The sequence below is a fragment of the Eurypyga helias genome, unplaced genomic scaffold (assembly GCF_000690775.1).
Source record: "Eurypyga helias isolate BGI_N326 unplaced genomic scaffold, ASM69077v1 scaffold7227, whole genome shotgun sequence".
NCBI classification, from domain to species: domain Eukaryota; kingdom Metazoa; phylum Chordata; class Aves; order Eurypygiformes; family Eurypygidae; genus Eurypyga; species Eurypyga helias.
The window spans coordinates 27,684-42,033 of record NW_010261036.1 but is presented as its reverse complement, the minus strand read 5'-3'; the positions used below and the strand labels follow the sequence as shown (position 1 = coordinate 42,033).

Here is a 14,350-nt window from a genome sequence, read left to right as displayed (position 1 = left end):
CAGTGTTCAACGACCGTCCTCCAACTCAGCCGAGATGTACTGGATGGCACAGCAAAATAATACTGTGTTGATGGGTAAACACATACAAGAGCTGAGACTACACCTATCATGCTCTGAATAGCTATCTTGTCAAACACACTTTAGAACCAACTAATTCATAAGCATATTCCAACATGTAGCCACTTCTCTGATGTGTCCATAAAACACAGCTGTTGTTCCCAGCGACCATGACATGGTGTATAACTGATGAAAACGGATTTACTGAACTGAAGTAAATATATTCATTCATTACTGTTCCTAGATCACTCCAGTATTGTATGTGCGTGCATGTGTGCATGCTTCAAACATGAACGTGCAGCTGTGTAACACACACAGGTCACGTAACGCAAATAAATTTCATAGCATAACTTGTTTCATCTGAAGCCCAAACATAGCTTACTTTTCAAGGTGAACTGTAATCAGAGGGGAATGAAGGACAGCAGTTTCTGCCAACCCCAGGTTCACAATGGTCTCATGTAATCGATTCACTGTTTCAACTTCACCTCGCATGGCAGCAGCATTAAGAATGCGGAAAAAAGATGCAACTGTTCTGTCTGAGATAGGAACATCCTTCTCTTTCATCTCTGTTAGAATGTTAATAGCATCTACAATGAAACAACACAAAAGCCCCTTAGGTAATTTCATGCAGGGAAAACAAACTCCGCTTAAAACAGCCTTGAATGTAAATTCTGGCGTATAATGCCGATTTCAAGTTAATTACTACTTGCATTTCTAAACGAGACTACAATTATAAATCCACAATAGCATGGTTTTATCATTTTGCTGCAACTTTGACTACAAATTATAGATAGGAACTGTGTGCCCACTCTGCACCACATAACCCTGTACAGTCTGCCCTATAGCTGCAAGATTCTCCTAAATGGATGCTTTTATCGTTCAATGCTAACATCTGCTAAATCACTCCATTGTTTCTTCAGCAGATGGCTTGTCACGAGGCCAGATAATAAAGATATGTTTACACTGTATATACAGCCAGACTAATGGTCTGATACCGATAGGGCCTGTTTGCTGTGTCGATACTAATTAGCCAAGGAGAGCCAATGAAAGCTTTCTAACAGACTGCATGTTAAAACATTAGGTTCATTAAGCTTCATTAGTAAGGCAGAAACAAACATTTTGCTATATGGAATAAGTGCATTTTTATAATGTTCTTAATTACTGCATAGACAGAATGTTTTGACCACTTTACATTTGGCTACATTTACGAACTGTTTTATTTTCCGAGGGACATTTATGCTCTTAAAAGCAAGCTAATCTTTTCACACTGCTTTAATGTAGAGGTGGTCATGATCTGATTTATTATGATTTGGAAAAAATCAGCTTTGTTTATTATTTTCCTATCAGTAAGCTTAATAAGCAGCCAAGACAAATTTCAAAGAAAGATCTTGAAAGAAACAGATTCCATTAGCTTTTTTATTTTATTGAACAGTGTTTTCCATAAAACTAACCTTTTGTGTCTAGGCTTGGACTATGCTTTTATGGTGTTGTCGTCTACAAAATCATAGAACTCTATATTCAGAATCACATTTTAAAAGTTGATGACAGTCTAGAGATCTTTTAAAGATCAACCAAATCATGTAAATTACAGAATTATATTAGACTAAATTACAGAAATTAAAGAGCTAACAGCTTAATGCAAACAACTAGAAATACAAAATAGGCAGTTCGCAGAACACTCATTAAAAGCCAAAATTTCCAGGCAGTTTGACAGATTGACTCTAAAATTCAATAACAAACACATGAAAGAATACTAACAGAAAAATATATACTTTTTATAAAGTTAAATGATTTTTTGCAGTACTTGGCTCCTATGAGAAGGTTATGTTTATGGGTTTTATGTTCAGCCTTCAGACCTTCTTAAGCAAAAACAAAGCCATTAGTCTAGGCACATACGCAATTTGTGCCATAAGTCATGATCTTCAAACTCAATCCAAACAGCAATGCTAATAAAAACTAGCTGCAGAAATGCAAAAAGCACTGAGCTGTGCAAATGTAAATGACAAGCTTGCCAATCCATTAAAACTAATGGCCTGCACTGTCCAAGCATCTCTGGTTGAATTCACATGCAAATTTGTATGCAAAATGTTCAAGCACTTTTCAGGACATGATATACCATTAATATCAACTCACATTTTTATTCTTGAGGCAAGATACCTTTATTATATAGCAGAAGCACACAATGAAAGCAAATGGATTACCTTCTAGTCTACCATGCTTTCCTAAGACTTCTAGCAGTGCTACGTACTTCCCAGTGTCAAGAGCAACAGGTGCGTTCTTAGGGAAGCTAGAAATTAAAACATTAAGAATGGTATCAACAACACAAGTTCACATTCTATGGATTCAGCTTAAAGACTTATTTTTTAAACTACATAATGAAACAAGAGCATTGAGAGCTAAAAGTTATAGTAAATATTAAAGCAAAAAACTGTTACTTTAAAAAACGCACCATTGAAATGTGATTTAAAAGTATTTTTCACACACACCTTCCCACCCCCGAAACTCGAAAGCCATATTTTTAAGAACCAAATGGTTTAATAAATTATTTAGTGGTTATTACAAAAACTAAGGTATTTCCCAGAATCCTGGGAAGACAACTCAGTCCACATGGCTGGGGCAGGGCTATATTCTTTTCGATACAGAATATGAAACTATTCTCCTATCGTAACAAGTTAAAAGCTACTGCTTTGAAGTTCCTGTTATGCATTTGATTTCTTTTTACTGCAAGTTTTAAGATTAATTCCTTCTCTCTTGTTTCTTTTTATACTCATTCGAAGAGCCACTCTTCCTAGCAATACTAAGCTACACTTGAGTCAGATCAGTAAAAATGTGCTGCTGCAGTGAAGCTCCACTGGAGGACTCAATTTTACTTCATGCAAGCTTCCTACGGGGACTGTGCGAGAGCGGTAGTACAGCCAAAACCAATATACTGCCGTTATTTGCAGAGTGGCAAATTCCTTGATATTCATAGCTCAATCATTTCACGTAATTTGAAGCAAGGTGTAATGAGCACCTGCCTGCTAACCAACGGTAAAACCACGGCAAATACTTTGTGAGCACATATGAGAGAGAGAACCTGAAAGTAACGCAGGACTTGTCCTGTATTCACTGCAGCATCACACCAAAAGAAGGCTTCCAAAGGCAAAAAGGGAAGGGGCAAATAGGTATCTGCAAGAATTTGCTTGGGGATAAGTCATGAACAGCATGTTTTAGCTGCAAGCTCATTTTCTCAGCCAAGCTAAAAGCTCTGAAAAATCAAAGTTTAAAGTAGAAAGCTTGTTGTCAGTCTTAAAACAACATCCCTCAAAAACACTGCTTTCTAAAGACAATATAGGTGCAGCATATTCTAAAAACATACCAGGTGCTTTCTAACACGTAATTCAGGTACCTTTCTGCCACCACCCCCCCCTTAAACTAAGCCAAACTTCAATGCAGACATTATGTATGTTTAAAACAAAAACAATACAGCAATTTACCTTTAAAAAAAAAAGTAATTACTGAATACAAAAAGTAGCTGCCTCTGATGTTCAATTCTACCAAGGAAATTTTTTATTTCAAAAAACCCACATCCTTGGCTGTTTTAAATGCACATACATGGGTGGAGAAAACTAATTAAAAATGGATGAGGGGGTTAATACTCAACCTACTTAATTCAACAAGGTCTGTGTATCAGCATAAATCTCTGTGACATGTTTCAGTGCCGGTGTACTTACACTTTTTCTTTCAGGTTCATTGCCTCTTCTACATTATCATGTCGACAGCACAAATTTATTAAGGCTGCATAGCCACCGACAACCATGTCCGGTTCATATTTGGCTTTCACTTCAAGGGCTTTTTGCATATTCTAAAAAAGGAACAAAGCAAAGATGTGAACTGGAGGAAAAGTCAATATGACAGTATGATTCTTATATGTTCTATGTTCAGTGTACAGTTACATGACTGCTTTAGTGCTTTTAGTAGTGTATGATCACATTTGAAAACACAATGCTGTAATGCTTCAGCAAATTTCAAGAGTGAAAGTTATTTTGCAGAAATTACTATTTTTCTAAAACACGTTTAGGTTAACTTGAGAGTAGATTTCTAAATAATTTTTCTTGCTTTGCATTTATATTTCTATATACATTTCATATTCTGTATTTCCATGTGTTACACATAAAACATAAGTCTTATTTTTGTTTTGAATCCAGACAGACACCATAAACACAAATAACCCAAATTCTAAAACAGTTCGTATTTATTTAGAATTCGTAACAATTTTCACCTGGTACACTGCCAAACACACAACAAAACTACTTTCTAAAGAATAAGAAACTACCTAGGGATCCCATAGAAAGCTTATTTTTTTTTTTATACATTCCTATTCATACATTTGACCACTGTGAACTTAAAATGGTGTTTGCTTCTAGCCTTATTTCATATGCAAAATCATAGAGACAGACAGCTGAGAATCACTCTTTCTAAACTGTATTCTTAGCAGTAGAGAATATTGTGCTATCATCTGCACAACTGTGACCATTCCTATATATACAGCTTTATAGGCAGGATCATACTGAACAAGAAACTGAATAAAAGTGTGGTGATACCCCACAAATTACAGACACACACTAAATGAATGTAAACTACAGCTGGACGCCTGCCGAATGAAGGCAAGAGACCCTTTATCTCAGAAGAGCTTTCCTCCTGCAGGAAAATGGAATTTCAATCCCTGCATTAACAACCTAGTAATATTTGAATTGCAAATGACTAGTGCATGTATCAGTTGCTTGACAATCTAGATATAAGAGACCGGAGCCATGGCTTGAAAGGACATTTGGCATGTATGATAAACCTATCACAGCTGTTACTATCATTCACTTTGCAGATTATTGTAAACAAACTTCAGCAACCCCAAAACATGCCATTCAAGGTGTTGCTGAAATTAGTTAACCTTTTGATTTAATTGCTTTTTGCACTTATGTTTGATTTATAAGCATCAAACCATGAAACCTCAAGCACTGCACTTGTCTTTGCTTAACCATGTCTTTCTATAATACAGTCATTTATGTCCCTTTAAAAATATAGCTATGTGTTTCCCATTATCTCTGCATTGCTTAAGATACCTCTTCTTCACAAAGAGCATGTATGAGTTGTTTCAAGACATCTGTAATAGGCTGGTTTTCAGCTTTTCGCTTCTCTAGTTTCTTCTCCAAAGCAGACACAGATTTAGCACCCTAAATGGAGGTAACAGAAACAACATCAATTGCAAAAACACCCTTCCCCGAACAACTTGTCGGATCACTTTTATTAAAGACAACCAAAATAATTCTCCTCTTTCATACTACAAGAAATATTTTAATAATTTAAGGTGCTTTTATCTGTTTAAATAGTGCATACTAACTGAAGATTTGAGTCAGAATGCAATTAAAAAAAAAAGGCATTAAACAGCATATCTACAAAGGTCAATGCTACTAGTTCTCTCGTACTCAGTTCTTTGTTCAGGGAAGTAGGGAATAGAAGCCTGTTTCTTTTTCCATCTCCACTCTGTTCAGATCAGAGATGTAAAGACTTGACACTCCACCATTAGAAGCAGTATGGATTTATATGGTTCCTGCCACTCAAGTGGATCACTGTAATTTACAAGCATGAACTAAGCCACACACCACGACTGTTAACTAACTAGAACTATCAAAAAAATATTTACCAGACAGGGAAACTGAGGCATGAAAAGTCAGCTAACTCCAAGGTCAAGTATCAGGTCTGTGAAAATCTGGGTAGCCTTTATTCTTACTCTGCAAAGTAACCTCAGAACTTGAAATGGTAGATTTCAATAACCTTAATATACTTCCATGATCTGAAAGCTAGTGATTACACTTCATCTAAAACCCATATCGAAACATTATTATTACAGTAAGAACAAGCATAGCTATCTGTGAATTTACTTACTTCTGGAATGTTGCTTGTAGACAGGAATTTTTTATGAGGCAGTAACTTTGCGTCCTAAAATGTAGTAAAACAAAGATATCACTAATCCCCCTAAAAAATTTCAAGTTTTAGGTAAGCATACCACACTAAAAATGTTCAAGTTAGTTATATAATTGCAATGTTAAAAAAAAGCTGCCTTCTGCAGCATTATTATATTGACCTGAAAAAGCACTTATTAAATGTAACCCTCAAAAAATTTCACATATGAAACGAAAACAGCTTCAACAGTGAAAAATCACGGGAAGGTTAAAAGGCTTGCATATAATTACTGCATAAAGATCTTTATTTTGCAAAGGAGAATATATTCACAGAATACAGATACTACATTTTTTAGCTCCAAAGTAATTGCTACAGAACCACAGACCTTAATTAATTCAGGAACTTGACAGGAGTCCAGCAGTCTGCAAATGCCGCTGTAGTGGGCTGCAGGGATAACTATATTCTGAACGAAGAGGTGGGAGGGGGGGGAAAAAAATTGTATGAGTTTTGAAACACAACCAAACTGAAATTTGTCTAACAGAAATTATCTCAGACGTAATTCAAGTCTCCAGCTCTTGCATGTCATTGAGAAGTGGTCTGGTTGTACTTAAAAGCAGCAATTTCAAATCTAATAGATACATGTCAGGCAGGACAGGCATTATGTAGCAAAAAATGAAATGGTACCATCTTCTTCAGCTGATGGAAGTATTGTCTCAAACGCTCCTCCTTGGCCTGTACCTCTGAGTCACTCATGCTGTCAATCAAGTGATAAAGAAAATAGCCAACAGCTTCTGTGGAAAAAAACAAGAGAAAGCATTCCACTAAAATTACTGAGACTGTCATGTTATCAAGATTAATTTATAAGAAATCATTTTGGTGTGAGATGTCACCCTGATGAGAGGCTCTGAAATGGCAACAATGATCACTGAGGCATAGAGATTATGTGGTTTGGGAGCACATATCTAACTGGTGAGTGAAAGGAATATTAATTATTTTCAGACCTAGTGACAGCTTTTCAGTACAGAATCTTACTTCAATCTATTTTTTCCACTACTGTGTGACAGAAGTGCTACTGCCCAAGGCCTTCCCCCCCTTTTCCTGCCCACTACCCCAAATAGTTGCCACAAATATTTTGTCATTGCTCAAAAGAAAAAACACATTTCTAACACTTTGCATATTTATTCTGTACATTTTAGCCACTATATTCCATTACTAAGCTACACTAAAGATAGTAGCATTAATATAAAAACATAGAAAATATTTTAACCATTAGATCAACTAATATTAAAGAAGTTGCCAATTAGCAAACGAAAATCAAGACTAAGGGATTTTAGATAACAATGCTAAGTTTCTTATCTCTGCAAGTGTAAAACTATATGGGGTCTTATAGCTGCAAATAGGAAGAGCAGCAATTGTCTTTCAAAAGATTAGATTTCCCCAAGGGCCCTTGCCCCTCCAACTCCAACAGGAAAAAAAAAAAAAACACACCACAAACAAAACCCTCTTAAAAAAAAGGGAAAAAAAACCCCAAAACACCAACCAACCAAAAAACAGTATACCAAAAAATACACTACAAGTAGAAGATTTGGGATGTTAAGTACCATTGTGCTTCACAAAATCAGGACTACTAAAGATAAAACTAGGCTGAAAAACTGCCTTTTTTTTTTCCTTTAAGTATTTGAGCACTGATACTGTGCTCATTCTAAATCTCTATTTTTGTCAATAAATTGAGAAAAATAAATCATTATCAGCAAGATTTATTTGTAAGTCTAAAAAAAGATCTCAAGGATCTCACAAAATATGCTCTGATTATTCGAATCAGGATTTTACCCAACATGTTTTCAAATTTCACTTTCAAAAAGAAGCAATCAGTGTTTACTGTTGTAATCCCTCAAACCCATCATTACACAGAAGAACGGATTTGTGGATAAGTTACAATCACAGAAATTGAAACTCTACCAGTTGGTCCTGGAGGCGTCAGGCAATAACGTTCATCCTTGTACAACAGTTCTGTTATCTGGTAAGACAGAATAATCGTACATTGCAGCCAAAAGCAGCAAGCAAGGACAAATAGTATCTGAAATTGAATTCTCAAAATAATAAAGCATTTCTCTGTTAAAGTATTATTCTTTACCACATCACAGTAATTCCCTAAGAAATATAAGGAAGTGTTTTTTTGTAAATAATGTTTTTTTCTGAAAAAAGTATTGCAAACAGAAATGCTTTCTGAGGTATGGCTGTAAGACAGACACTCTAGTATCCTGTTTATGTATCATTCTACAGAAGGTTAGCTATCATAAGACGACGCTTAAAGCAAATGTTATCCAGTGTCACTCCTGGAGAAGCTACAATTATGTTCCAATTTACTGAAAGGCTAAAATTGGCCCATACAGCGCCTTTTTTTAATATATATACATTTTGAAAGAAGCAAATACCTAAAGAAATTAGAGGAACATGATTTGTCATGCTCTGATAGATTTAAGATAACTAGTACAGCTGTTGTAAATAAGTGCAATTTTGAATGACAAGATATGCGTCCATAAAAACTGCATTTGACAAAATTTAGCACACGTTCCATCAGTCATACGAACTGAAGGAACACGTAGATTTTGCTTCATCAGAAGAAAAAGAAACATTTACCCAAAAGACCCCACATCACATCCTACCTGCAAGCATTTTAACCTAAGCTACATGACATTAAAAATCCATTTAACTGTTCTTAAGGATCATCATCTTTAGGTAAAAAATGAGATTTTAAGGATTTCAAGAATTTTGCTTTCTCTGCCATGATTCTAGAATGCAATCTGAAAGAAGGCAGAGGGAGATGCATTCCCACTGTCAGAGTGCTGAGTTTTAAGTAATGACAAAAGAAAGGAAACCCTCACCTTTAATTGCCAATCAAAGCTGTAAAATAACAAACGTGCAATGGAATACCCGACCTATCACTTCTCATTCTACCCACACCACGGACACTGTGGACAGTTAAACTACAGCTTCCTTTTGCCCTCATCCTCCTATGATAAATCAACAGACAGAACCACCTACAATTACAGTAAAGTCCGAGAAAGTCATGATAGTCCTCCTGAACCAAATCTCAGAGAACACAAAAAAAGAATACCTTATGCTAAGTATCTATTTATTTCCCAAGTCGGGATTTCTTAATTTAGAAGATAGATACATTTTGTTGTCTTCACTAAATTTATGTGTAAATACATGTATTATTCTTCTATTGTGGAGAGCAGCAGAAGTAACTCTAGATACTACTTCACATGCAGACCACCAGTACTCTGACAGTCCTTCAAAATTAATTTCGTAATAGGACTGATAAGAGATTCCCTTTTTTCTCCTCCCTATCCTCCTCTTATTTTTTTAAATGCAAAAAGGAAGGACAGAGGCAGAGGACAAAAACATCTTCCCACCATAATCTTCACACAACAGAAAATGGTAGTAAAATGCAAAACAACCCTGCACCTCATACGGTGTATCTGACTTACATAAATCATTAATCAGTGACTTTCCAAACTACAATTTCCATTTCATTTCAAGATTTCTTTACAGAATCTAAAACGTACTGGAAGCCATGTACTAGGTTATTAGCCAGCAGGTACAGTATCAAAGAAAAAAAGACAAAAAACACAGTGCATCCCTTCCCAAATCCTGTAGCCACATCCCAGGCAGTTACCTGCCAGCACCCCTATTCCAGTGCTCTGCAAAATTTATTAACCAAATTATATTGCAGTGTCCTTCTAATGCACTCCATACCAGGGAGGGCAAGATAACTGGGCATTTTCCCTCATCTTCATCCAGGTGATTTCTTTTATCTGGTTTTGCCTTCAATTTCCTAAGTTATATGCCAGAAACTTTAAAATCCTAATCATGCTTTATTATTTTATTAGTACTAGGTGTGGGAAGGCAGGAAAGGGAATCAAACAGTATCAGATTGCACAACATGGCAGGCTTTGTTCCAGAAGCTACAACTATATGCTACCTTCAGCTATAACACCACTGACCTAGAAATCAGAGTAGCATAAGCTACACTACATGGTAAGAGCACATTTGATTTTTCACAATTACACTTAACTGTCCAATCTGAAAACTCAATTTCATACAGTTGTACAATCTGCAGCTGGCAAAAGTCTTGATCTAATTAATCAGGTATAAAATTATCAGGCTCAGAATTCATATTTACAGTAAAGCATCATATGCATGCAGTGCCTGCAGAACTTGATTTTATTTACAGCATTATCATCATCTCCGCTTACCTTGCTCCACAACGGTACATCATTTGAGCTGAAGAGGGCAGCAAAGGATAACAAATTAATAGCAACAAAATGATTTTACTCTTGTAGCGTTTGTAAAAAAACCCCACAAATCATTAACACTGAGGATCTTAAGTTATTTAAATAAAATTAAAAGACAATAACTGCCATATATTGTTTAAACCAACTTTGTACATAGTAGTTATGTACTTTTTACTATACTGCATATGGCCAGTTTCTGCTAAAAACCTTAAAATAATGCAGCAACCCAAACAGATAACTAATGCAACAAAGGATATAGTATAGGTTTAGTTCTATGTTGTAACATATCCTAATTTTACTTTTTTATTTTCTATTCCATTCTGTTTAGCTTTTCAAGAAAATGAGCTTCACTCAAAATGAGTTGCACTTTACATAGCAAACACTCAATATGGGGAATTTGCTGGAGCAAAAATCAAGACTCCTGTGCATTAAAATGAGATTTTTTTGTACAGGCACATAACTACAGGCAGCTACAAATACATTTATACCATGCAAAAAAAGGAAGTAATCAAATCTCTTACTTAAGGTACAATGTTTGCTATAATGAGATAAACAGATGTTTAAAAAAAAGGAAATTAAAACATAGAAAACTCAAATTTCTCCCCTCATAGAACACAACAGAACTTGGAGAACAGTTCTCTGTACATCATCAGGATACAACCAAAGAGCAAATGTTAACCAGTTCACTGAAGTATAAAAAACCTGATATATTTCTATAAATTTGTAGAACATCAAAATTCTCAACAGAAGCTCTAACTTTCTGACAACCATAAATCGGCACTAACCTAGACAAGAGAACAAAAACTTACGACCTTATTTTATCTTCCTATAATTCTCATATGGGGAAATGTCGGTCTGAACAGCTGCACAGAAACTTGGAAGGCATTCACAGAAGTTTAGGATTTTATTTAGGAGGTTCAAGCCTATGAAACATTTATTCTTTTTGTGCTACTGCCACTTGTATTTGAAAACGAGTCAAATGTATGTCCGCGGCAGAGGGAGGGAGATGGGTACACGCTATCTGAGAGGTTAGTTAAGCTTTCCTGGGTGAACTCACTCCACCACTGACAGCATGACAATAAACTGCAGATATCAAATGCATCAATTTCCTAAAGTACTTGACTCTGAAATAGTAATGGTACATCAGGCAGATAGAATGGAAATACTCTGAAGCAGTTACTAGAGAAGAGCAGCTACAACGAAAATCCATAAACTATTCTGCCACAGACATGTGGCAGTACTGCGTCCAGCTCCGGGCCCCCAACACAGGGCAAACATGGACCTGTTGGAGCAAGTCCTGAGGAGGGCCACAAAAATGACTAAAGGGCTGGAGCAACTCTCCTATGGGGACAGGCTGAGAGAGTTGGGCCTGGAGAAGGCTCCAGGGAGACCTTACAGCACCTTCCAGTACCTGAAGGGGCCTACAAGGAAACTGGGTGGGCACTTTTTACAAGGGCCTGTAGGGACAGGACAAAGGGTAATGGGTTTAAATTGAAAGTGGGGAGGTTTAGATTAGATATCAGGAAGAAGTTCTTCACAGAGAGGGTGGTGAGGCACTGGCACAGGTTGCCCAGAGAAGCTGTGGATGCCCCATCCCTGGATGTCTTCAAGGCCAGGCTGGATGAGGTTTTGAGCCACCTGGCCTAGTGGAAGGTGTCCCTGCCCATGGCAGGGCGGGTGGAACTAGATGATCTTTAAGGTCCTTTCCAGCCCAAACCATCCTATGATTCTGATACTGTTTGTGTGTCCCTGTTGTCGATACCCTCCCTGTAATTTTGTACACCAGTCCTAAATTCTGCTCATTTGAGCATTTGAGACCAGCATTTACTTATAAAATTTTACTGCAGTCTTTACAAAAGGAACAAATATTTTGTTCTATCCTATCATACCCTCAAGCTTTATTTTCAGGCTCTTTTATTCACCTGGTATGCTTTACTAATATCCAACCTAAACATAGGTACATCTCATAGTCATTACAAAATTTTAGGAAGTAACTTAAGCCAACAAAATCAGCCTTCAGACTCTGGTCCTGAGCAATATTAAGTGACCCCCTCTGGTTCCCAGTGATGTAGGTATGCTGCAGAAACACTTAATTCACAGTCCTAAATGTTTGACTGGGGCAAACAGTGAATGACAGAAATGCTTGTTAAATTTACCTATACTTGCATAATCTTAAGACAATCCTGCAAACTAGCAAGGAACGCTCCTTACAAATGGAACCATATGGCTGTGAATACAAAGTTATGGCAATGTAGCACAATTTACTTCAATGGTCAATGGTGATAATCTTGAGGAAAAACCTTACATTAGCATAATGGTTTATAAACAAAAAAAAAGTGAATAAAGATAAACCCTAAGAAGTTTATATACTGTCAAATACCACAGAACAAACAAGAACAGTGAAGTTCTTTTTAATCCACTATATATAATGCCTCAAACGTATGGTCATATATAGGAGAGGCAAGGAAACCAGAGAGCAGAGAGGAACAAAGATATTCCTCAGACCTGCTATAGCTGGAACACTACTTTTATATTTTCGAACATGGAATCAGGTGGAAAGACTTGTGCTTAACATGGCAAAAAAGAAAGTGAACTTTGCTACAGAGGAAAAATAAAAAACCCCAACGAACCAAACACAAACAAACCAACCCCAAACAAACAAAAAGCCAAAAGAGGTATTCATATAGTGACATTACCTTTTAAAACCTGAAATGAGGCTGTTTCTAAACTGACGAATATCAATAGGAGGCGTGCTTGCTGAAGACACTGTAAATGAATGAAACGTTTCTAAACAGTCATTGAAAAAAAAAAAAAAAAATCCCTGAACCGCAGGAAGTCAGTAGGTCATGCAAATAGGGTGTCCTTAGAACTGTTTTGTTAGTTCAGTAAATGCTGACAAACTTTGTAAATCAAAATTTCAAATACTAGGGTATTTGTATTTGAAACAGTCCTGGTTTTATCAGCTCTAAACCTGCTCCGTTTCAAAAGGGATCAAATGGAAAGATTTTCCCCTCCTCACTACCTTTAATGTCAATAGTTAATACATTAGTCTTCTGTGCGAATTAGTAATAGGAATAAGCATCTTACCCCTAAAAAAGTACAAGATCTAATAAAATATCATGTTCCAATGAGCAAAACAAAACTCAAACAATTTTAATCATGAAAATTTCAGGTATTAGCACTGTAACAAAAAAAGATCCAGACAGAAATGGTTTGCTAATTGTTTCAGAAAACCACCCACAACCATGACACTTTCTTAAGTGTTTGTTTCTGCTGGTGTAAATTGCCTGACAAGAAAGAAAAAGCTGTTCCATCTAAAGTCATATCCACTGGATTAAGCTAAATAAGTGGAAAAAGGGAGAAAAACCAGTTCTAAATGTTGGTATTTACAGTATTGGTTTAACACAAAATCATAAAATTTCTTAAAATTAGATGTCCCTGAGAGGTCATTTATAGTTCTGCCCTATGTCCTCATCTTTACACCATTGCTTGGCTAAACATTCCAAATCATTCTACTTTCTTCCTCTCGAATTACTGTCTCTCATTCCAGCACTATGGTCCAGCAAAGAAAAAAAATAAGAGCAGTAGGTGCATTTACGTCCTCTATGAAGTTACTATCATCTGACTTCACTATCACAACAGAACCCCTGTAAAAACCTGAAGGCACTGGACCCTTTCAGCGCGGGCTGCAATATGCTATATGGTAGAAGAGAACTCAAATAAAAACACCAGCTCTGTAGGAACTTGGGAAACAAAAGGCAAGAACAAGCAGCTAAAACCACTCCTTAGCCTCACTCTTGGCATTGTGAAAATTAAAAGTTTTAAATGTTGGAAGATTTATTTTAGTTTGAAAATGCCAGGTGAAGTTTGTTTCAAGAAACCCTCAATACAAATCATCCTCCAGTGGTGTATTAAACTTTTTGCTCGTAAGAAGACGAGCAGAAAAGCATCTTAGTATGCTCAGCTGCTGCTGACAATCGGCAACCTGGTTTCCTTAGCAACAAACAAGTCTGAGAAAAATCAAGAGGCTGACAATGAAGTGGAATGGAACT

The 14,350-nt window shown here is 36.4% G+C and overlaps 1 protein-coding gene across 1 annotated transcript in view; it reads right to left on the bottom strand.

Annotated features, from left to right (window-relative positions):
• LRPPRC (leucine-rich pentatricopeptide repeat containing) overlaps nt 1-14,350 on the bottom strand; it is a 79,674-nt gene that overhangs the window by 48,390 nt on the left and 16,934 nt on the right. The window contains exons 13-22 of the mRNA XM_010155217.1: nt 12,995-13,064; nt 10,260-10,287; nt 7,957-8,014; nt 6,682-6,788; nt 6,383-6,460; nt 5,980-6,033; nt 5,157-5,267; nt 3,771-3,901; nt 2,259-2,344; nt 440-644 (exon numbers count right to left, since the gene is read on the bottom strand). Coding sequence (XP_010153519.1) covers nt 440-644; nt 2,259-2,344; nt 3,771-3,901; nt 5,157-5,267; nt 5,980-6,033; nt 6,383-6,460; nt 6,682-6,788; nt 7,957-8,014; nt 10,260-10,287; nt 12,995-13,064 — 928 coding nt within the window. The remainder of the gene's footprint in view (nt 1-439; nt 645-2,258; nt 2,345-3,770; nt 3,902-5,156; nt 5,268-5,979; nt 6,034-6,382; nt 6,461-6,681; nt 6,789-7,956; nt 8,015-10,259; nt 10,288-12,994; nt 13,065-14,350) is intronic.